The sequence below is a fragment of the Xyrauchen texanus genome, chromosome 6 (genome assembly GCF_025860055.1).
Source record: "Xyrauchen texanus isolate HMW12.3.18 chromosome 6, RBS_HiC_50CHRs, whole genome shotgun sequence".
Classification (NCBI taxonomy): Eukaryota; Metazoa; Chordata; class Actinopteri; order Cypriniformes; family Catostomidae; genus Xyrauchen; species Xyrauchen texanus.
In genome coordinates, this window is record NC_068281.1 from 19,041,191 (window position 1) to 19,067,170 (window position 25,980).

The 25,980-nt window shown below is 37.0% G+C and overlaps 1 protein-coding gene across 1 annotated transcript; it reads right to left on the bottom strand.

Moving 5' to 3' along the window:
• Positions 1 to 71: 71 nt before the first annotated feature.
• Positions 72 to 23,383, bottom strand: LOC127645134 (sodium- and chloride-dependent glycine transporter 1-like). Its single transcript, XM_052128659.1, has 13 exons — positions 23,274 to 23,383; positions 16,094 to 16,250; positions 14,268 to 14,399; positions 13,821 to 14,091; positions 12,385 to 12,517; positions 11,871 to 12,005; positions 11,542 to 11,645; positions 9,889 to 10,126; positions 7,518 to 7,652; positions 7,330 to 7,429; positions 7,133 to 7,233; positions 6,671 to 6,841; positions 72 to 4,016 (listed from the first exon to the last, which is right to left on the bottom strand). Exons 1-13 carry the CDS (start codon positions 23,286 to 23,288, stop codon positions 3,774 to 3,776), a joined length of 1,935 nt encoding a protein of 644 aa, XP_051984619.1. The 5' UTR covers positions 23,289 to 23,383; the 3' UTR covers positions 72 to 3,773.
• Between the last annotated feature and the right edge of the window lie 2,597 nt (positions 23,384 to 25,980).

The window sequence follows — 25,980 nt, forward strand, 5'->3', positions numbered from 1 at the left end:
ATATATTTACAATTATTACATTTTTACAATTATTACATTTTATATTTACAATTATTACATTCATTTCTGATATTAACCATTTTCTTTTCTTTTTTTATGTGATCATGTATTTCAACATGCTAGATTTGGTATTTCATATAACCTTGAAATGGATTGTAGATATAAATAAATGTAAGAGTAATTCAAGATTCTTAAAAGGCTTTTTTGAAGATATGTGAAATTAACATTGTCACTGGTGAAAACCAAATTAGCATTTTTGCTAGCAGTAATTAATTTGTAAATATCAGGAATGAACATTTGCACTAGAAACAATGTAATCATTGATATAAAAATTAGCATTTTCACTAGTAAATTGTACATTATAAATAGTAGTTGATCTGTTAAGTTTCAATTTCAGCTAATAAAAATGATGGATATCTCTAACTGCGTTTTGAACAGGAGCGAATGACAGATCATTGTGAAATTCTGCTAGTGAAAATGCAAGAATAAATATCAATAATCATGGCTTATACAATTTGAATTTCCAATTTTTATATCAAGAATGTGTATTTACATGTGTAATAACATAATTTGTAATATCAAGAATAAATGTTTTTACTAGATCGCTGATTCTTGAGATAAAGAACAAAGCATGACTTGCATACAAAAGTCATCTTAATCTCATGTTAAAAATCAAGAAATTCATAATAATAAAAATACTGGAAAAGTTAAATCTAAAAAAAAAAACTCCCCATCAAAGTTTCGCTTTGCATCATCTCAGATTTTTTATAATCTTGAGAAAATCAGACAATGTCATGGTCAGCTATGACTCAGAGTACCCCTGTCCCACTTCCTGCTCTGGAAAGTTTGAAAGGTCTGGTAAGTTTGATAATTTTTTCATATTTAAAAAACAATATTTAAGTTTCAAATCTGTCATTCCCATTACAATAATTCCTGTTAGAATTGTGGGATACATTTTGGCATATGAGTTTAAGTTATAGAGGTAGCTTCAACTGAGGGGGAAAAATAAATAAAAAAATCACTCCAGTGTACAACGCATGGTTAAAAATGGAAAAATACTCAATTATGTCAACTCTCAGAATTTTCAGAACAGTGAGAAAACAGAAAATGTATAGAATGTATTTAATCACTTAACTCCTTCACTGAACATCATTATTAGATAATTAAAGACTTTACACTCATCAAATTAAAATAGCATGCTTTTTAGTGTGTCTGACAGAGCTGACACTAATAACAGTAAGATGCAAGTTATGAAGTAAATAAATGTCAATTGTCAGGGAAAAAAACCCTGTTTCTTTACATGGTCCGTTAGCTGAGGACTTTGTCTACAAATAAATCCATTTAAAATTAATTTAGTATTAAAAAATAAAAACTCTTTTAAACATGTTTTGTCCCTTATCTCAAGAATCTGTGAGATACCAAAAAGTAGCATTTTCATTGATGGCAATTCCACATAGTAGGTATCAAGAATTAGCATGTTAACTAGTGAAAATTGAATTATTGATATCTCAAATTTTTAATCCTGCACATGATTTAATGTCAGACTGTCTTGTGATAGACATCCATCTAGCACGTTTACACAGACATCTAAAAAAAGTGGTGTGAATGACTTTTTACTTGTCATAAATATTTTTTTTTTACTTTTTCTGTTAGATTGTGCATTGTGTATATATATATATATATATTATGCCTTCATTCAGATATTAATAACATTTCAGACAACTATGACATATGCTATTTGCAGGAGAGAAATAATACCAAGCTACTTTGGCTTGACTACCCAGTATACAGTGATTTACTGTTTAGGAGAAAAAAATTATCAGAAGTTTCATTATTCGATCCATCAGCACATTAGCAGCTGCATTACTAGACTCCCCATTACGGAAAATCAGGCAATCTTCCAGACATATTCAGAGTGTAACCATGAATTTGTGCTACTCCAAGTATGCATTGTAAGAGAGGGGCCTTGTTTAAACAACACTGGAATGATATGATATGTGGCATCTTGACAACAGTCCATCCAGCTATATTAACAATATACTACCATCATATGAAAGCAAACATCATGCTACAAACATCTAAGCATGGTCAAAATATCCATTTCAGTCTGTCCCTGCCTAAAAAACCTTAATAGTTTGCATGTGAAACCAATCAGTCATGAGGAATAGTAAACATTGTGGTTATTATCTAATTTGCAATAGGTTCTCTTGTGTGTATATATATATATATATATATATACACACATGTATGTTTTCTCTGCTAAGGAAAACCTGTGGTCTTTCTGCATGCAACCTAACTGTGCTAATTCAGTTCAATCACATGACTGCATGGCTCAGTACAAACAGATACTTTTAAATGACAGATACACACCAATTCAAGTCTCTTAATATGAGTAGACAACAAAAAAAAGTATAACACACACACACATATTAACAAGCATACCAGCTAAGACATCAGCATATAAAGGTTTGTGCACATGTTTTTGGTAACATGCCTCTTTTATTCTGTGAAAAGCAGGGTTAGTGTGCATACTACAGTACTGAATCTAATGAGGAACTAGCTGCTTCTGTTACTGCACACATACTCCCTCGCTAAGGAGATGCCTCACAATTTAGCTTTAAAATGCCCGGAAGAGTAGACAGATTTGGCATTTCATGTGTTAGTTCCTACACGAAAACCCCTCTCCTCTCATGTCAAACACCTAACATAAGCAAATAAATCATCTCAAGGCATTGGAAAACATTTTGCAAAAAGCAAATTGTGTATAACCCTGAGAATGGGAGAAGTTAGTCAAGAAGGAGTTGAGAAGTTATACTTCAGTCCAGATACCTCTGTCAGTGATAGCTGAAGACCAAATATTCTTTGTTTTGCATTTATGCTTTCACTTTTCAGTTCTTGATATGCTCTTGGCCAATGCTCATTTATAGTTTGGAACAAAAACACCTGTTCTAAACATCAGTTCAGGCAAATTAATCAGCTGATATTTTTAGATGACACATTATCCATTTTGAGATTATTGTTATCAGCCGATAACCAAGTTGACTTGGCCAGTAAACAAAAGTGTTAGCTCTCCTTTATATTAGTTCCGAAATGTTCTGGCAATCCTGTCAATGTATAATCAAATTTATATATAAAGTTTAAGGTGATAATGTGTACATAATGTTCATTTAATTTCATCTGTTTGTCTCATTTGCAATCATTGAATAGCATAATATCATATCCATGCATTTTATTAAACATCAGTCACTTGGCCATTGAAAAACATGATCTTGATCATCAACTACACATCACCATAACTAAATGTAATCAAGATTATTCCCAAACATGGCAATGGATACAAAGTAGAAAATGATAATAATCCCACCTCAACAGTGTTATTATGGGCCTTTACAACATCGCTACAAAGATTATTTGGTCTTCAGCTTTTTACCTGACCAGCACTGCCACTCCAATAAACATAATCTAAATCCCACTGTAGCTCCTGCTGCGACTACAGTCACGTCACCAGTCTACTCAACACAGAGTGAAAATATTGTACAATGTGCTATATACACACTGTGTGCATGCAAACATCTCCTGTATATGAACATGTCTGCACTATTAAATTATGTGTACAAAAAGAAAAAGGTTTTGGATGACAACCAATTCCTCTAGAGGTTAGATTTCATAAAGCCCTTACAATATGTAAAGGTCTCCAGCGATAGTGGCCTGTCCCGCAGTGTGTGATGGCAGGGAGAGGGAACCGTCCTGTGGCGAGGGTGGGGAAGGGTCCTCTATGCACTGGGTGTGGGGTTCAACGTGGAGCCATTGCTTCCAGGGATGGTGAGACCAATCTCATCCTTTTTCTCCTCTGTTTCTTTCTCCTCTTTGAGTTTCTCTTTCCCCTCATCCTTTAGCTCTTCTTTGAGAGGGCACACTTCTACAGATTCAGGCCCCATGGTGGCATATCGGCCCTTACGGTGCACCTGGAGGGCAGGGCCCCAGTCCGGGTCAGGCTTCACAGAGTTCTTCAAACGCTGAGGAAGTAACAATCGGTTTATCAACTCTGATGCAACTCTTTCAAAAGGCTTGGTGTAACTTAAAAGCCAAAGGAAGTAAATTATTTAAAGGAAATAATAAATCAGACATGTAAAAACAGTTACAGTAGCTGAGAAATTTTATGTCTTGCTTACTCACATAACCTTGGTTCCCTGAAAGGAAGTAACAAGATGCTGCATCAGAAGCTAACGCTATGGGAGAACCCTTCAGGGGATGGGACTTTAAAACCTTATACCATCATGCCAATTCAATTGGCTAGTTATTGTTTGCGTTTAGCCTATGCTGATTGTCATCGTGAGCATTTAAGCCAGAGCCTAGCTTCACACGTCAGAATTTTCCAAATGGAAGGAAGGAGAGCAGGGCTGCCGCAGACCAAATTGATGCCCTACACAGAGTTCTGCATGATATGAGCATGAAGTGATCGTCTGTGTTCCGCAACTGCATAAGGGTAAGACGGTGCCCCCCTAGGGAGTTGGTGCCTTACGCAGATCTGCTTATAGGGAGCGGCGGTACTGAAGGAGAGCATATCTCTTGTCCCATAACAGTCAAAAATCAGTAGCTGTGGCACAGTTACTTGGCGTCTCATTTCAGTGAACCAAGGTTGCATGAGTAACCAAGATGTTCCATTTCAAGAAAGTAACTTTGAAACTGCATCAGTAGCTGACGCTATGGGAGCCTTATACCATAATATCGTAGAACTGATGTGCAATGCCCACTAGCCCTTACATAGTAGTCAAAAGCATTACTGTGGCCACCCTTCTTATTGAGAAACAGGATAGAATTGGGAACAATAAAATAAAAAATAAATTGTCACACATTATACATACATTTCTGCATATACATGGTGAAATTATTTATTTTTCACATATCCCAGCTAAGCTGGGGTCAGAGTGCAGGGTCAGCCATGATACAGCGCCCCTGGAGCAGATAGGTTCAAGGGCCTTGCTCAGTGGTGTCTTGGTGGTGTTGGGGCTTGAACCCCTGACCTTCTGGTCAGTAACCCAGAGCCTTAACCGCTGAGCCATCACTGCCCTAATAAGCCAATACAGAAACAATAGCCATGCTGGGTAGGGTCCAGTGTCTCAACACATATTACCATTTAGCAGCAGAGTGATCGCCTGGCCAAAGGCTTTGTCACTAGCTGAAATGGTAGTAAAATATTGGGCTTTGGCACAATGACACTAGCCAAGAGGGTAGTGAACAAATGCACACATGCTCGCATTCACAACAGAGGGAATTATGAGACCATAGTTTTTAATCTAACACCGATTTTAACCATTTATATTGGTTAGTGGTCAACCCTCTTCCTTCATGAATATGTGGGAGGAGAGGGAAGATACATACAATACATACATACATACAAATGTGAGGAGAAGCCCAAGCTGGAGCCAGACATATGTCCTCTAGAGACATGCCCTTTGTCCATGCCCAGGAGGAGGTTATACTCTCAGGTAGAATTAGTTTTATACCCATGGGACATTGTATGCCTTGCTAATCGCAAGCGAGTGGAATAACATCCACGACCCAGTGTGAATTTCTTTGCTTAAAGACGGCTAAACCCTTTGAGCAGCCTAAACAGCAAAAACATTTTTTTTAATAACCTGAATTTACTTGTTTGGACAGTGAACATGCATAATGCCCTTTCTTTTTGCCTCGGGTGACTCCATTTTGACAGGCTCAGTCCGAACTCTAATAAGAGTTGCTTACCAAAAGGGCCTGAACGTCCAGTAAAACACATTTTACTGATGGAAAAGAAATTAGCAGCACAAAGAGAGAATGGATATGCTTAACACATCTATTGGCTCAAACAGGGTCCCATAAGCATTTTAAAATAATGTGAAACTTGCTATATTGGAGTACAAGAGGTGATGATGCGTGGTCTCCAGGGAGGCAAACAAGTCTGGCTTCCCAAATACCTCCCAGTTCCTCTGAACTGATTGAGGTTGAAGTCTCCATTCCCCTGTCGTGGCACCCTGAGGCTAGAGTAAACTTGCTCTGCTGCTCAGGTGGCCAGATGATGTGTGTCGCACGTAGGAGACAGGTCTTGCTCCAGAGTTTATTGAGTTTATATACACCACAACTACATTGCTCTCCGTAAAAGTCAGGATGTGAACTTTCTGATCGAAAGGCTCTCAGAGCCAAGAGCAGGCAGTTCCTAGCGATTTATGTGGCACACAGTTTGTGCACCTTTCTGAAGTCCCTCTAATCATATTTATCCACAATAAATCAAATGTTAATAAAGCAGTGAGGCACAAGTGCTATATTATGAATATAGTCATGACTGAAGGGAGGTATTAAGATGCCAGCAACCCCTTCAACCTATACCTCTTACCCCTTATGACAATATTCACAACATGGCACAGCCTTGTGTGCATTATTGCTTTTATAAAACTTTTGCCACAAAATAAGAATATTAAGGGCTCAAATGTTCATTTAAATAGGAATAACTATCAGCTATGGGTGATGTGCTGTGAAACAAATTGAGGCTGTGCATTATCGAGAATACTGTAGATCATGGCTATTGACCAATCAGCATCCAGGACTAGAACTATCCATATATTTCATATTATACACAGCTTTATATACTGTATAGAACAGCTATAGCTCTAAAGGACCCAAACATATGTCTTACCTCTAAAAATGTAGATCCTTCAGACATAGCAATCTTATAAAGTGCGTAGATTGGTATACAGATAACTGAAGACATAGCCATGGCAAATCCAATGACCAATGACCAGTTGGGGTATACATAGTCATTGTAGGTGATAGGCTTGTACTGGATCACTGTAAAAATCAGAATGAACTGTGAAGAGACAGAAACAAAAAATAAATTAATAGGACAATTTGTAGAAATCTGCTTCACAAAAAAGAAACTGCCAACTGAACTGGTCTGCAAGTTTATTTGGTGAAACCATTTTAAATAGAATCTTTAGCAAATGATGGCTCAAAGGTTTCTAGTATTTCATTCACATATACTGTAAAGCTTCTAATAATAATAAATGAACAAATCTATTGAATTTCAAGGTGATCTATAATCATAGCTTTAATCAAACTGAGAGAGAGAATTATCCAGCTCAGCATTGCCATTACTCACAGTAATAATTAAAGGAGACACAAATCTCCAGCAGATCCTGAAGAAAGCTGGAGGAGGGAATCCCAGCATCATCTCCACATCTTTAAAATATTTTTTGTGACCTGAATGGAAACACAATGTAGAGATGAACTCCTCAGTTTAAAACCAGCTGCTGTGAACTTAACATAGTCATGCAGAAAGAGACAAAGAGGACTCACCATAGACATACATTATGCAAATGCACATGATGCAAGAGATGACGACTAGAGAGAAACTGGCAGCATAGTTGTCCATAAGCAGCAACCAGTATATCCCTGCCTACATCACACACAACACAACAGCTCAGGTCAATCTGTGGATAAAAGTCATGTATGATTTCCTTTTTGAGTGTATTTGCATTACTCACCCGTGTTGTCAGTGGTACTCCGAGGAGGAAGCCTATTACGGCCACTCCCAGAGTGACGTAAGTCTTATTTTTGATAATCCAATCAGTTCCAATCTCATCTACTACAGCTGTTACCAATGTCTCCAACAAACAGAACTAAACAAACATTAGAAGAATATTATAATTACACAAAAGAAAGAAAGGAATTTTACCATACTTACCACACATTAACTACAAGTAAAACTAGATTTGCATTTCCTGAAAGAAAACAATTGTGCTTGCAAGGTAGCAAAATAATAATGTTTAAGTTTAGGTGTAAACATTGTTAAATAAAGAAGTGAATATAAATGTAGATAAAGGTAGAAAGAGATTTATATTAATATGTAATACAGATAAAGCATAGCCAAGATAGCATAAATAGACAAAGGGAAAAAACAATCACAATTAAGTATGCAAATACAGTATTACAATGAAGAATGATTACACTGCACTTTCTATAAGTGTAAGTCAATCGGAGATTCTCAAACTTTAACTTTAAAATCCTTAAACTATAAAGCTTAGAAGACAAAAAATAGATAGAACACCTAATGGTGAAATTATCTTCAAAACAAGGTATGAACCTGCATGTTTCAATTTGTATGTTTCTGTACAAGATGCATTGATTGCACACAAAATAAAATGCAAAACAACAAAAAAAGGCAATGAGAAATATATGAAATGAGAAATACATGAAAATCTTATCAGAGTGAAAAAAACGGAGAAAAACTCACACACTTAGTGTACTGCTCCAAAAGTACAGGTTTTTTTTGGCAGGGTCCCTGTCAAATTTTGTGCCGCCTTGGACTGTCGACGAAACTCAGGCAGGCAGTCACGTGCACAGATAGACCCCAAGTGGTGCTCAAGCACCCGCTCTCTTTCACTAGATAAGTTCCCTTTTTGCAAGTCATTTCTTATTTTTTTTAATTCATATTTTAGTTTTTATTTAAATTTGGCACTTGGCATCAATTCTCAATTAAAAGTGTGCCCGACATCTGCATTTAAGTTGTAATTCTGCGAGACCACACAAGCCCCTCCCCCTCTTTGACATTCTTTGTCACAGCCTCCACACAGTTAACGTGTCGTGCAGGGTCGGAATTGTCCACAAAATTCAATATTTGAATTGCTCCTGTTTAAGTTGTTTTTTTTTTATATTGATTTATTTGTAAAATAAAGAAATCATACAGGATGCGTTTTTTTGCCGTCTCGGCCTCCGTGAACTTCTGTCTGGAGTGCATCAAGAAAATGAACCAAAACTTAGCGCATACTTGCCTTGCAGACACGATAAATATGTCTATAGAAAGATTTAATTGCCTACTTTTAAATGAACCAATTTAAATATTCTCTGATTGTATAATCCCTATGAAACCAACGAGAGGTACCGTCTTTCCCGTTTGATCTCATTATTGTTTTTGGAGGAAGACACATTGTGAATTTACCTCAGAAGAAGAGCGTGATCCGATACAGCCTTTCTAACACAGAAAGTGTCCTATAAAAGTTAATTCTGTGAATCTACAAAATCTATTATGTGTTTCATGGCCTTATTTCAGTGACTTAAAAATTTACTAACCACGCATAATCTTGATTTTCTAAAAAAATGCAAACATGCACATATCATGTTTGGAGGCTCTTATGTTACAACACTGCTGAGAAAGAGATGCAGTTTATTTATTCATTTTGTTAATTATTCATGCTTGACATCATGTCAACTGTATCTGGGCAACATTTTGTATTGTTATCTCAAAGGAAGTTATGGCATTTGGAACCAAGGTAGCCTTTTTTATCAAAAGTCCAAAAAACTCTACAAACAAGTGATCTGAGGGTTTTACTGAACATAAGAACTACTTACATTTGTAAATGCCACAATAAACCAGAAACATATTTACACAGAATAAGTAACAAGTAATAAGAAACAGCACTGTTTCCGTTGTGTGCATGGTAAATCAAGACCTGTCAATCTAAGCGATCAGTCCAATCCAAGCTGTAAAACAGTGGCCGATTGGTCTCTACATATCGTCTATTCCCATCATACCCACCCACCTACCTGAGATCAGAGATGATCTTATTATCTTATTATTAAGAGGTTAATCAAGTTTGCTGTTTGTTAAATATAAATGAACACATTAGCTGTTAAGTTGTATTTAATTAATTGAATGTTGAACAGGTTAGCTTTTGTTTTATCAGGATGGTACCACCTAATTTCGAATCAGGAAAAACCCTGCAGTATATTTATTTATTAAAGACACATTTTTTGAAACAATAAGTTAGTGCAAGTTTATCTGTTTTTTGATAGTACTTTTTGACTCAGCACCTACTTGCTGTGGTGTGAGTGTTGTTTTATGAACGTTAATCTTACCTGAGTGCCCAGGCCCAGTAGAATGAGCATAAAGAAGAAGAGCAGGGACCAGATTGGGGATATGGGCAGCAGTGTTAGGGCCTCTGGGTAGGCCACAAATGCCAGGCCCGGCCCATGATCAGCCACCTCTGACACATCCACCCCCAGATGATGAGCCATAAATCCAAGGATGGAGAAAATAACAAAGCCAGCATACACACTGGTAGCACAGTTTGTTACACTGATGATGATACTGTCTCTGTTCGACATAGAGAGAAGAAAAAATGCAATCATATCATAATTATAACCAAACGAATGAGCACTGAAATTCATTCCATCATTTTTCAAATCAGTTCATCACAGTTAAAGGGATAGTTTACTTAAAAAAAAAAAAATGTGTTTCTTCTTCTATAGAAGCAAGTCATAGGGTTTGAACAACATGAAAGTGAGTATAAGATGACAGCATTTAAAATTTTCAGTGAATGAAAGCTTTAAAAGGATAGTTCACCCAAAAATAAAAATTCTGTAATTATTTATACACCCTCATGATATCCCAGGTGTGCATGACTTTTTTTCTTCAGCAGAACACATTTAAAGAAAAATAGAAATATAGCTTAGCTCAGTAGGTCCTTAAAATGCAAGTGAATGGAGATGTCTCTTTTGAAGCTCCAATGAGGCTGAGGTGTATCATGAGGGTGTATAAATAATGACAGAATTAAAATTTTTGGGTGAACGCTGTGCTTTGACGGAGAGTAAAAAAGACGCGTAACAAACAGTGATGTTGAGCTGCATTTTAGGTTGTGGCTCTCCAAAAAACCCTTTTCCCAATCCCCCAAATCCTCTTGTTGCGGGCCCGATGGCTTGATTTTTTGCATTTCGAAGAAGGAGGGAGTAACAAGGTTAAGGATGGGCAAGGAGGAGGCGGGAACCGGCTGAACAGTCCAAAAAATGTTTAATGAAATCTTAAAAAGACACAAAAATAAACCCACATGGCAGCTGCGTGTGGCTCTCTCTCTCCTGAAATGCCACATCTGGCTTTATCCCTCTCCTCGGCTGATTAGCCCTATTGGGGGGGGCGGCCGTGTTCTGTATGGAACGCCTATTTTTCTAGATCATATCAATTCCCAGTGGATAAAATCATGCCCACCCTCTATTTTGTCTCATTCAATATTCCGTTTCACTCAGAAATATGTCACGATTCTGAAGTAAAGTCGGTCGCAACTTCCATTACATTACATTACATATAAGTTTTTATATGCATTAAGCAATACCAGCCACATGGGGGAGCTACAAAGTAATGCATCCTAATGGAAAGTCTCCTAGCATGTTGGTACATTACTGTATTGTTGGTACAATACTGAGCTCTCAGATTGATGCTGATATTTTGTGTTTTTCCTGCATTTTTTTTCTTGCAGTCTCTCTTCTTTTTCCTGTCCGTATATATTTTTTTCAGTACACACTTCTCCAGCTTTCTACCAAGGCTGCTAATCTAACGTTCAACTCTATCCATATCAGTAAACTGTGTGATGATTGTTAATCGAAACACTCCCATCTTCATCTCCCATTGCAATAGTTATCCTTACAGAAGACAGGAAATCTCTCTATTTTGCCCATCAAAATCAGAATAAAAAAACGATTTAAATTATGCAAATAAATACATGAAGTGGTCATTACCTGAAACAGTTATTATGAAACTTGTTATATGAAGCCATGGTAATAAGCCCACCCCAGGCACATCCCAGAGAGTAGAAAATCTGAGAAGCTGCATCCCCCCACACCTACAGAACACAAAATAAATGGTATTGTGCTAAAATAGTACAATATCAATTATCTTTATTTGCTATATTAACATTGATTATGTTTCACGAAAGAAAGAAAGAAAGAAAGAAAGAAAGAAAGAAAGAAAGAAAGAAAGAAAGAAAGAAAGAGATATGGTCCTGAACATGAGTATATGACAGAATTTTCACTTTTGGGTGAATTATACAAATATGCTGCATATGAACCTTGGCATCTAGAATTTTCTGCCACTGAGGGGTCAGGTAGTATTTGATACCACTGATGGCACCATCCAGTGTGATTCCTCTGATGAAAAGAATAGTCAACACCACATAAGGGAAGGTCGCTGTGAAATAGACCACCTGAAGACAGACAGCATTTTAAAACACACAAAGTCAGAAACACATGACAAATATTCCAGAATTAGACCAAGTGCTTAAACTAATGAAGCTTGTAATGTTACAGGACACCAGGTTATGTGTGGTAGGTTATTTTGCACTATGTAAACAAGGCTGACAGGGATTGTTTTTTATCCACTGGAATTTATTTTTTTTGTTGTTAAGACATCTAGCTAAACGATCAACACCATGATATTAAACAGTGCAGCCCATTGAATGTATGTCTATCCCTCACCCCCTGGTCTACAGTATACTGTATGTGTAGTACATGTATTTTTTGTACAGTGTAAAATTATAAAATTGTAGTGTCCCCCCTGAAGGAGTTGAAGTATGTTCTACTAACCTTGCCTGAGGATTTAACTCCTCGAATTAGACAGAGGAACACCACAAACCAAGACACAGCCAGACAACCAAGAATGGGCAGACGCACCTCTCCAAAGTTCCCAATACCATCAGAGATATTCAGCACATAGTTCCTGTGAGCGCAAAATCAGTGAGGCAGAGAATGTAAGTGAATGTAGGATATACAATAATTAAGACAGAGTGTGGACCATGTAAAACTAAAATATTTCCTATGGCCATTACTATGCTGCATAAAAAACATCATTGATCAAATCATGCTATTTTTTACAATTCTTTATGTGATTCCATGAGTTTTCTTTCAAGTTAAATATCTGAGCTATACAGAAGCTTTCTATAACAAGCAATTGGAAATTTCAAGACAGACCCATCCAAAACAACCTCAGCCACACAATGAATGAGTTTACAGAAGGAAAGAACAAGAATGTCTTTCATACTACAGAAACAACATGACCCTGAGAGCACAAATCATTTATAAAGATGTTAGCCCAGTTGCATACACGTCTCATGGTCAAAGCCTCGTATTCTCTGACCACTGGCCGTAAAGTGAAGCATTCATTCAGACCCGCATACCACAACACATTCACACACTTAGAAAAACAAAACATTCTGTTCCACTGTCTTAGGTCAGCCTTCTCTGTGTTCAAGCATTATTCAACAAACACATCTGTCAAGTCCAATTCATCCTGATCCCAACATCAAGACAAATACATAAGCATTACAACATGACTAGACCAAACAGAGTAGTAATAATCAGCCTTTAAGGATCAAGTTTACAACAGAAATTTTAAATGAGTGTATCTTTCTTTGAAATTACTATAAAGAGAGTAATAGAGTGCATTTACAATTATCTTGGTGTACCCTTTTGGGCTGCTCAATAAGATATCTCTGTTCCCAGTGCATTGATACTTGTGTAAATATCTGTGAAGCTTCACCACAGCCTTAAAACAAAAAAAACATTCAGTGGTTGAGCATTGTACTCAATCACAGACATGTTAGTTCAGAAATGGTGTGACAAAACTAGAACGCTCCAATTGTAGTATACACATATAACTGCAATAATTAAGAAACAAAGTAATAAGCTTGTTTTAGGAGATCTATCTTACATTAACAATATGGCTTGTAATTCATCCCTCACTAAAAAAGGAACTTAATAAACATTCGTCCCACCAAAATATCACGTCAACCACTTATCAGCTTCCCAAGCCAGAAATCAAAGCATTTAAAGTTCATGGATGATAAAAGTTTTCTTATCTGGTCCCCTCCATGAGAAAGACACTTAACCCCAGGTCCCTGTAAGTCACTTTGAATAAAAAGTGTCTTCTCACTTACTGGGTCCACTTATTAAACAGGAGCACAAAACAACATTTCTAGGAGGAATATGTTTGAGTGTGTGGATGTTTTGTTTTTGTTTATTACCTCCAGTACTCTTCACTAGGACTGGTCCTCTTGGTGCGATTGACTATTTCAGTCACCCCCGAAACAACAGCAGACACATTGGCAAAGGTTGCATTAGCTCGAGGAGGGCTCACCACTCCACTGCAGTCAGGAGTGTTCCAAGGGTTGTTACAGTATGTCCAGGGCAGCAGGTTTGTCATGGACATGAAGAAGTAATAAAATGAAATGCATATCACCACATTGTAATATATCCCAATGTAGGTGGACACAACCATCATTCCATAGCCCACACCTGTGAGGACAGAGAACAAACCAAACAAGTCAAAAATTAAACAATTAAAAAATTAAACAATTGTGGTCATAATATTAATATTATCACTAATTTTACTTTAAATGACCTGATTCAGTTTTATTGGTTTCAGAGTTGTTTTCAAACCTGTTTTTAAATGACCAAAAAAGCATGTTCACCTTTAAACATGGGGCTGACCTTCCAGACTCCCAGGCACCCGAGGGAGGTGAATTGCCCAAACGAGAGCTCCAGGAAGAACAGAGGGATGCCGCAGAACACCAGCATGATGAAGTATGGGAACATAAAGGCACCTGTGATACACATTCATTCACACACACACACACACACACACACACACACACACACACACACACACACACACACATATGTTGGTGCGGCTATCCTTATGAGGTCTCTCCATAGACATGATTTTTATACTGTCAAACAATAGATTCTATGCCCTAAACCTAACCCTCACAAAATACTTTCTGCACTTTTACATTTTAAAAAAACATAGTTTAGTATGTTTTTTTAAGCAATTTCAATTATGGGGATCACTAGAAATGTCCTCATAAACCACATTTATGGTATAATACCCTTGTAATTATCAGTTTGTAACCTAAAAAAAAAGTCCTCATAAACCACCCAAACCCACACACACACACACACACACACACACACAGTTACATAACATTCGCTTCACTCTGACACACTAGTCTTCAGAAGCTGATGATAGAAACTGAAACAATTTAGCCAACGTCTCATTCCATTACGGTGTTCCACAATAACCTTTCAATTCATTTGAAATACAGTAGGTTAACACCCGTGTTATAATCGTTATTATACAACAGCACGTTTCAGTCCATTCATTTGACTGGATGAGCGGCATTCCAGGGTACTGAATAGTTGTATAATAGCACTGGAACATTTACATTTTTGCATCACTCTGCTTGTCAGTGTTCGCTGCTTTGGCTTCTTTTGGAACTGGTAAAACAAATAGCTGCCCACACTGTTTTTGAAATGCCATTCACTTGATATTATCTTTATAGTAGTTCATAGAGCTGTTGCATAAATGCAATATCAAACTTGTAATAACACTGTCTAGTTCCTAATAAGGTTTCTTCCACCATATATACATCTTTTGGATGTGGCAAACATATTAGTCACTACTGATTTTGGTTTGCTGTCTGGGAAGGTACTATTTATTTTAAAAAGCACTTTACAAATAGCAGAATTGAAGTGAATTGAATCATGCTTTTGCACTAACATCAGCACAGCTGTGATTTCCTGCAAAAGAATCACAGCTGTGCTGATACTCATACAACAGCATAACCACTCATGTTATGTTGCTTAGTTACACTAGAGTGGAACAAAACATGTAACTATAATACACGTAACATAATGTGAACATTCAAACTCAGTGGTATGACTGATGATAAGAGCATCTGGTCTTGGGCAGATGAACAATTTTTTAAATGCAACAAACTACTATAAGATTTATTGAACTGTAGTTCATGACTACAAGTACATTACATGTAATCTGTGGCTTCTGTTTCTTGTTTGATATATAGGCTAATTCAGGGTATAGCCTCAGCTCGGGGTGTATGAGCTAATGGGGCACTGGGTTATGGGGCAGGCCACTGGGGATTATAAAATCTCTGTATAACTGCTGCTAAACCTTTGTCTTGCCATGCAGGTCTATTTACAGAGGAGTGTTATGAGACTTGATGCAAGAGGACTGTCCTTTTAAGGGAAAAGGGAATTTTAATGGGATTCAAATTGCATGAAAACAAAACCCTGAATTCCACCAATATAGCTGTAGATTACATCCATAGACTTTGTTAACATAATGTCAACAATTATTCTACTTTAGTAATCAGGCAAGAAAGTATAAAATACAAGCCAAACTGCTGGAGAGGTATTGAAAGAAAGAGAATGTAGAAGAAGTGAAGATTTTATTTAATAAGACAATAAAGACAAATAAATGATTAAACACGATGGTCACCTCCTCCATTTCTGTAACAGAGGTAAGGGAACCTCCAGACATTGCCAAGTCCCACTGCATAACCCACACTGGTGAGGACAAACTCAATCTGGTTGCCCCAGTTTCCCCTTCTAGAGTTTTCATCTTTCTTCACTGGCTCACCTGGAACTGCCCCATTCTGAAACATAGACACATGTACAGATTGTAAGATAGTGGCCAACGTGTTTTCCAGGCTGAATGAAAACTATTTTGCTTGGTAAAAACAACACACATGTATACTTTTCATGATTGAGTGAGAACATATTATGTTTAAAATAAGTTCAGGCAAAACAGAACTTGAGAATACTTCTCTGAACATAAGATATTGGCAAAAAATGCTAAAAATGTGTCACAAGAATTCAGAGCCCTTGCACAGTGGCAGAGCACATACTGCAGACAATTTTGTTGAATGATTGCTTGAACACACAGATGTGATGCTCCAATGGGGATGCAGGTTCTAGTTTGGTCTGCACCATTTCACGATCCCATTACTGTCCCATTAAGACAATAAACAGGGTTCCCACACCTTTTGACCTATTAATGTCCATGACTTTTGCAGTTGTTCATGATGACTGTTTAAATAAATAAATAAAATAAAAAAATGTCAAAGAGATTTTCTAGTCAATTAAATATTTTTGAACTGAGAATAACTAGAAAATATTTACTTCACAACAAAGAGTTTTCCTTGACTTTTTGGGACTTTCATGACTTTTTCAGTCCTGCAAATCACAATTTTAAAATTCACTGATATTTCCACGACTGTGGGCACCCTAAAAATAAAAAAGTAAAAATGTGATGCAATAAGAGGGTGAGGCAGTCAAGACAGTGTGTCAAAAATTTTAAAGTCAACTAAGAATATGGAGAAAATGTTGTGTAAAACTCTAAATCAAAGTTACACGCAAGAGCTGTTGAAGCCTCGAGGAGCGTAATGGAGCGAACTTGATTTGAACTGAAGTCATGTGCACAAGACAAACATTTGGTCTTGACGGGCTGATTTCAAGTCTACCCTCTCCATCTGTTCTCATCAAAAGCTCTTTGTGCTGACCTCTAAGGCAAGTGCAGGATCTCACCAGAACATGTTCTCTGCCCGCACGCTGGGCAAGCTGCAGATGAACATTCAGCGTCTATGTTTGCAATGTTCCCTGCAGCTCTGGAGATTAATCCAAACTTGATACAAAAGACCAGAGAGCAGACCTACCAGTGAGCAATTCTACTTTACAAATACGTAGTTGACAAATAACACAGACAAGTTTAGTAAACTTTTAAAGTTTAAAATTTTTAATGACCTAATTAATTAGTCATGTCAATTTTTTTTTAAAGAATAAATATTCCACGCAGTCTCTCAATTAATGTGTCTTTTTAAAATTAAAATTAAAATTTTCAAAAACATTTTCAGATGAAGTATAGGATGACACTCTTAAGTCTCTGAGCATTGAATTATTTTAATGGCATCACACCCACACGTTAGGTTTTCAAGTTTTATGTGGACTTTCAATAGACATAATGGTTTTTATACTGTGCAAACTATACACTCTATCCCCTAACCCTAACCCTAAACCTAACCCTCACAGAAAACTTTCTGCATTTTTATATTTTCAAAAACATAATTTAGTATGATTTATAAGCTGTTTTAATCTAGTTGATTTTAGAAGGTAGTGGATGTATCCTTTGCTGCCAGTGATATCCCACAGTCTTGTGCGTGTAGTTCAGTGGTTGTTGGAGAAAAAAGGAGAGACTGACTGCAGTGGATTCATTTATAAAAAAAAAATAATAATAATTTCAATCAATTTCTACCCAGAAATGAGCATTATAGTCATGAAAAACTGTATATGCTTGGTTATGTCTAGCAAATATTTAGGATGTTAAAAACCAGTTTCTTTAGGAGGAACCTTCATTCAGAAGTCATAGTTATTTATAGTAGTTACTTTACAATATCTAAGATAAACTTTATGATACACTCTATGATCCCTGCCTCACAGCTGCTCTGTGGAATGCCTAGGTGTTTGAGCTATCACCATGTTGCTGAGCACACACACACACACACATACACACACACACAGTGAGAGAGAGAGAGAGAGAGAGAGAGAGAGAGAGCGACAGAGAGATCGCACAGCTGGGCCCATCTGCCCCTTTACAAAAGACTTAGACACAATCACACACACACTCACAAAGTATCATGGGGAACAGACTCAAAGAAAGAAAGAAAGAAAGAAAGAAATAGTGGAATGGTTGAATGAAGGCAAAAAGGGGGAAGGAAGGTAGGTAGGAAAAACAAAAGAAGAGTAAAGTAAATTGGAAAGGAAAGAAGGAAGGTAAAAAAAGAAGAGAGAATGAATAAAATAAGTAAACAGAATAAAAAGAAGGTAGGAAGGAGGGAAAAGAAACACTTAACAGTTCATTACTGCAGATATTGTTGACTGTTGTACTACAAATTGCTTATGTTCTTAATTTGTAAGTCAAGTTGGCTAAAAGTGTGTGCTTAGTGACTAAATGGAAGGAAAGAAGGAAGGAAAAGATTCAATTCAGTTCATAAACTATTCAGTTCAGAATATGGGAATATCTGATTCCAGTGGTTAAAACCCATGTTCATTTAATCTACAATAGTCGACCCAGCAACCAAAGCAAACCTGATCATTATTGAAACTTTACAGGTCTGCACAGGTCCAAAAGTAAAGGAGATTAGTGATTCACTGCTGACTAATGCTGCAAGAAGCCATAAAGAGAAACTGCAACATTCCCATCATGCTAGTGAGTTTTGATAAAGGAGGAGGTGAAAATAATGACACCGGAGCAAGAAAAAGGGGAAAAACAAGAGAGAGGGAGTGAAAAAGAGAGTGAGAGACAAAGATGTGACTGAAGACATGTTAAAAGGAGGAAATGTGCTCTAAGCTCTATTAAAATGGTTGAGGAACACACAAGTCCATTGTGTTCCCCACCTCTTTGAAGCCGACCATTTCATTTTTCAGTGCCCTCTACTGACCCCATGTCACATTTCAAAGGCAACATTCTCTCCTTCTCTGCTGATTGAGGCATTCATTTTCCTTGGGAGAGGATGAGATGAGACATACAACAGGCTTGATCAAAGACTTCAGCAAGACATTCACCCCTGGTTTGTTTATCAAGGTCAGAGGTAAGACCAATGGTTGTGTTCACAGCCAAAAAACAATGAAAAGGTGCATGGGTAGCTCAGCAAGTAAAGACGCTGTCTAACACACCTGGAGTCGCAAGTTTGAATCCAGGGCATGCTGAGTGACTCCAGTCAGGCTTCCTAAGCAACCAATTGGCTAGGTCGCTAAGGTGGGTAAAGTCACGTTAAGTTAACCTCCTTGTGGTCACTGTAATGTCTCGGTCTCGGTGGGGCACATAGTGAGTTGTGTGTGGATGCCGCAGAGAATACCGTGAGCCTCCACACATGCTAGGTCTCAGCAGTAATGTGCTCAACAAGCCATGTGATAAGATGAGTTTCAGATGCGGAGGCAACTGAGATTCCTCCTCCATCACCTGAATTTAATCACTACGACTACATGAAGACTTAGAGCGAATTGAGAATTGGGCATGCCAAATTGGGGAGAAAAGGGGAGAAAAAAAGAAAGGAAAAGAGGCCTTATAATTAATCTCATGCAATTGACTCTTTTCACATAAAATATAACAAGTAAACTAGCAGGGTGAACACTTATAGCTCTGAACAGGATATCAAAGCAAATATTATTTTCCCATTGGTCCAACAAAAAAAGAATAAAAATCCAATATTTAAATTCCACGAATTACCAAAAGAAAAAAAAGGGCTGTCAGAAAGACAGAAAGATGACAAATTTACTGTCACTCCCTCAGCAGCTGAATTTGAAACCCCATCGAGTCGAAGCAGAGGTGACTGTGTTTTATTATTATTATTAGGCTATTGCTTATAGATTAATGACAGGGTAATATAACACAAATAATAATGTTATAAATGTATGCTTATAATTACAAATAATTACACAATAAATACAAAATTGAAAATATACATAAAATTGCTAGATTTTTGCAGCTAAAAATATTGAAGGCATTGTTCATTCAAAGTCTGTGAAAAGGGTCCATTAAGTGAAAGTTAAACATGAAGTATTTTTGTTTTTATGTTACAAAACTTTTTTCTAGTGCTGTCAATGAATTAAAAATTGTACTTATAATTAATTACATGACCTGCTGATTATTTAATCGAATGAAATTGCATTTAATCACATAAAATCATTATTTGCTGAGAGCGGCCCCTACATAAATATAATTAAATATAAATAATAATATAAATATAATAATTCAAATATTTTATAAATATATTATAAATATATTATAAATATCAGATGTATGGCCTATAATAAACATAACAGTTCAGATATTCAGGTCAAAATGTATTGCATATATAAATCCTTCAGTTGACAGCACTCCATTTGCATTGAATTCGTAAATCTGTCAACTTTTGGACTATCTCACTGGTTTTCAGCATCACATATGCTGCGTTTCTAAGACACTGTGTTAAGAAAAAAGTTTTAAAGTTGAAACTTTAAAAATCACATATCAAGATCCCTGTATTCTGTTGTGCTTCACCAAGCTAACAAGAACGCGACCTGTGTGAAATGCTCTTATTCTGTGGCTGTGCTGCTTATGAGGTTTGTTGAGGTGCACTGAACTGCATCCTATTGACATGGTTCATAAAAAAGAAATGTACTTCAAGCTTGAATTGTTTTTTAAAGCATTATTTATACGATCGTTAAATCAACAGTCCTAATTTTTTTCCTATTCCTGTTGTAAAGTTAATATAACAAGTTAAAAGTTAGCCATTTGTAGGTTACCTTTCTGTAAGGGAACACTGTTGGCCTTTCAAAGCTTTACTCTGTTTGTTAGAGTGACCCAACATGTCAACTTTGTTCTCAACCAATGCTGCAGGTTTGAAGTGGGCCAACATATTTGTCCTAACAATGACAGGGATAGGAAAGAGCTTAATTAAACAAGTGTAACTTAAAAAACAAGTAATCTTTACATTAATGAAAATTCCTAATACTAAAGCTTGGAAGAAAAAGGTGAGAAGGCCACAGTGAATTCATTCCTTAAGACAAAAGAAACTCAAGATGGACAAGTACATATCTTCCATATTTCACCAGACCTGGTTAACTCCTTTAGTTAAGGCCCCTAAAAACACTCAAGGAGTAAACAAGGGCGGGTTCGTTCTCCTCCACTGGAATGAAATTAACCAGCATGGACAGTCCTTAAAGAAGCCATTATTCAATCTCTGTGAGGTGAAAGTAATTCTGCTAAAGATGCAGAGCTGCGGCTTCTCACCCTGTGAGCAACGGGTCACATTCCTGCCCTCACATTGGCTCAGACTGTGAAAACACACTTCTCATGCTTGATCAATCATTTGCAATGGTGACTCAAGGCAGGGCATCTCAAACCTGGTCAAAAGACACAAAAAGTGGGGAAGTGATGGTGGTCCAAGTGTCAGGTCACTAAAAGTTCACGTCAGTCATGCTCAATCAACACACTCTTGCATACACACCAATATGAGTGAAATTTACACTGTCTAAATACCGTTACATCAGTCCCAGCAACACATGCTAATCTGGTTCTCGAAGAGTTCTCTTTTCTTTGACATTCTCTGTTCATTGTAAGCCATCTGATTGAGTAATTACTGCTAAGAGCATGACATTTGGTAGTCTAATATGTAGGTGGTTAAGAAAATAATAGACACACTATCTGAAATGGAGCTAATGGCAAATTAAAATATAGCTACAAAGATATCCCTGTATGTGTCAAAAGACATCTGACAATTATGACTTTCATGTGAACATGTGGCAGTAAAGTTCCAAAGTTTACACCAAATTGTAGGTGAATTGGTCACAAAAACTGCACAATTATCAAAGCATTGATTATTGACTGCATTTGCTCACACATTGATGAAAGTATATTGTCCAAAAGAAACAGTGGTCACAAGTCGCAGCTCACTGGTATGAATTTACAGACAGACACTTAAGATAGTTGCTAAATGTACAAAGATAGAACCTTATTACAGAAGTGAATAAGCAGCTTTGTGATACAGCTGTATGTGAATAATGATTCACGTTTGGAGAAAGCACGAGTCTGCCTTCAATCTGTAATGCCTATTGCAACTGTTAAACATTGGGCAGTATGGGTTGCAATCTTACAGGAGTTATTAGGTCTAAAAATTGCTATCCATGGTCACATAAGAGCCAAGAAATTGCCCATTATACATAACCAAATGCACTCAATAGTAAATTATATTTACTATTCTCTTATGATGTCCCTTGTTTTAATGGCAATGCCCCCAAACAATCTTCTAAACAAATAATTGTTTTCTAAAAAACCTGGAGTCAAACGCCTTCTAGGGCCCTTCCTACATCCACATCAAAACATCATTGTTAATCACTGAATTATGAATCAACATGTTAAATTCAGAATGACAAAAATCCACCACCTTAATTCCTCATGTTACTACACCACTGTTACAGAATATTTAAAGTATGACTAAATAAACTTGCCTTGTCATACACACTGTTCAGGGCATGTATGGCAGCATTCCACATAAGACTGTCTGTTCAATATGCAAAATGGGACCTATCCATTATTGGGAGCTTGAAACAAATTTCACAGTGATTAAAGAACCTAAAAGCACTTTTCTGAAACTCACTATTTTCTAATTCCTAGTTACTTGTGACGACTTTCAATTCACAAAATGATATACTAGTATTTGTCATTTCTGAATGATTTTCTTGACAAGTTCATCCACAAATTATGAGTTCTTAAAGGGACATTTCCATTTTTTAAATGAAAATTCTGTTACATGATATTCCAACCCTTTTTGATTTTCCTTCTTCTATGGAACACAATAGGAGATCTTAGGAAATATCTAAGGGACTGAGAGCCTCAATCACTCTTCACTTTCATTGTATGGGAAAAAGATGTCATGACAGTGAATGGTAACTAAGGCTAACATTGAGATTAACATCTCCTTTTGTGTTCCACAGAAGGTAAAAAGTAACTGGCTTGGTACAACCATCCTTGGTTTGCGTAAATGAGTCCTATAACTTATTTGAGACCTCAAATATTTATAGGCTGGATTGTTATTTTTTATAAAAAACAAAACAAAAAATGTGTTCAATGTTTTTCTTACCTTTAAATGTTCCATGGTATACCCCAGAGTAGCCCTTACTCAAGCAGGAATCTACAGCATTCAAGCAAGCATCAGTGTGTAAGCAGGGTCAGAAGCAGAACTGTTTCTAGGTCAGTCTGATAACTCAGAGAAGACTGACACTGTTCCATGCAGGATCTGTTCTACCCTTGGGCCATTGGTGGGGAAATGGGAGGGGCCTGGAGGTGTGGCTCCATTCAGTGAGTGCCAATGGAACATATTTAAAATTAATTGCAACTAGCTATACTGATGCAGGTTTTTAAAAGACAATGCACTATAAATTACCAATTAGGTACTTTCTGTTTCTTTAATTTGCAGTTATGTCAGAGAAAATTTGTGCAATAATTTTTAAAGGTACACTCTGGAATACTTAATTCTGATTGGGCAATCAGAGTATAACTCAGTCAAATATTTTTCTAAGCTGTATAATTGACCTGTTCCAGGCAAATTATTTCCTACATATTAGTGCTAGTGTCTACTCCACAGACTCTTCCTACACACATACAGGTGAAACTCGAAAAATTAGAATATCGTGCAAAAGTTCATTAATTTCAGTAATTCAACTTAAAAGGTGAAACTAATAAATTATATAGACTCATTACAAGCAAAGTAAGCTATTTCAAGCCTTTATTTGATATAATTTTGATGATTATGGCTTACAGCTTATGAAAACCCCAAATTCAGAATCTCAGAAAATTAGAATATTACATGAAATCAATAAAAAAAAAAGGATTTTAAATACAGAAATGTCGGCCCTCTGAAAAGTATAATCATGCATATGTACTCAGTACTTGGTTTGGGCCCCTTTTGCATTAATTACTGCCTCAATGCGGCGTGGCATGGATGCTATCAGCCTGTGGCACTGCTGAGGTGTTATGGAAGACCAAGATGCTTCAATAGCGGCCTTCAGCTCTTCTGCATTGTTTGGTCTCATGTCTCTCATCTTTCTCTTGGCAATGCCCCATAAATTCTCTATGGGGTTCAGGTCAGGCGAGTTTGCTGGCCAATCAAGCACAGTAATACCATGGTCACTGAACCAGGTTTTGGTACTTTTGGCAGTGTGGGCAGGTGCCAAGTCCTGCTGGAAAATGAAGTCAGCATCTCCATAAAGCTTGTCTGCTGAAGGAAGCATGAAGTGCTCTAAAATGTCCCGGTAGACGGCTGCGTTGACTCTGGACTTAATAAAGCACAGTGGACCAACACCAGCCGATGACATGGCTCCCCAAACCAACACAGACTGTGGAAACTTCACACTGGACTTCAAGCATCTTGGATTGTGTGCCTCTCCATTCTTCCTCCAGACTCTGGGACCTTGGTTTCCAAATGAGATGCAAAATTTGCTCTCATCAGAAAAGAGGACTTTGGACCACTGAGCAACAGACCAGTTATTTTTTTCTTTAGCCCAGGTAAGACGTTTGACATTTGAAGCCCATGTCCAGGACCCGCCTGTGTGTGGTGGCTCTTGATGCAGTAACTCCAGCCTCAGTCCACTCCTTGTGAAGCTCCCCACACATTTGAATGGCCTTTTCCTGACAATCCTCTCCAGGCTACGGTCATCCCTGCTGCTTGTGCACCTTTTTCTTCCACACTTTTCCCTTCCACTTAACTTTCTATTAATGTGCTTTGATACAGCACTTTGAGAACATCCAACTTCTTTTGCAATTACCTTTTGAGGCTTTCCCTCCTTGTGGAGGGTGTCAATGATGGTTTTCTGCACAACTGTCAGGTCAGCAGTCTTCGCCATGATTGTGAATTCAACTGAACCAGACTGAGAGACCATTTAAAGGCTCAGGAACCCTTTGCAGGTGTTTAGCTGATTAGAGTGTGACACTTTGAGCCTACAATACTGAACCTTTTCACAATATTCTAATTTTCTGAGATTCTGAATTTGGGGTTTTCATAAGCTGTAAGCCATAATCATCAAAATTATATCAAATAAAGGCTTGAAATATCTTACTTTGCTTGTAATGAGTCTATATAATATATTAGTTTCACCTTTTAAGTTGAATTACTGAAATTAATTAACTTTTGCACGATATTCTAATTTTTCGAGTTTCACCTGTAATAAAATAATTTAAACTCAAATCTGCTTCGTGTCAGGGCCCTGTCACACTGTTGGGGTTAATTATGCAATTTTCTTTTTCTGACTGACTCTATTTTATCCCTTACCTATCAGATCTCATCATATATGTTTTTATAAATAAAATCAGTCTGCTATATCTTTAATGATGATACCTTAAGAATAGTTTCAATGCTCCTCAAAGTTCAAAAGCTGCTCAGGCCTGTGGATACTGTTGAACACTGATTTGTACAGACAACCAGGTCTAGCTGCACCCACACACTTCATATAACTAGATCATTTAATTAGTGCTCAATGAAAATGATGAAGGGGTGTAGCCTGCAGAATTGTGAGTCATTGCAAATGTTTCACCTGCTCTGCAAACGCTACACACACACATTCATTGTAGTGCTCATATAACTTTGTCCTAATGCATTACAACATACTATATAGTAAGACCCATTGGTCTTTCTCTGTTAATTCATTGTAGTGCACTGTGCTGACTGCCATGCAGTATTCCGATGCAGCACTTGTTAGCAAACTGTTCAATGCCGAGCTATAATTGTTTGTCCCTAAACAAAGAAAGAAATTAATTTGTTATTGAATGACTGACTTTGGGGAACATATCAA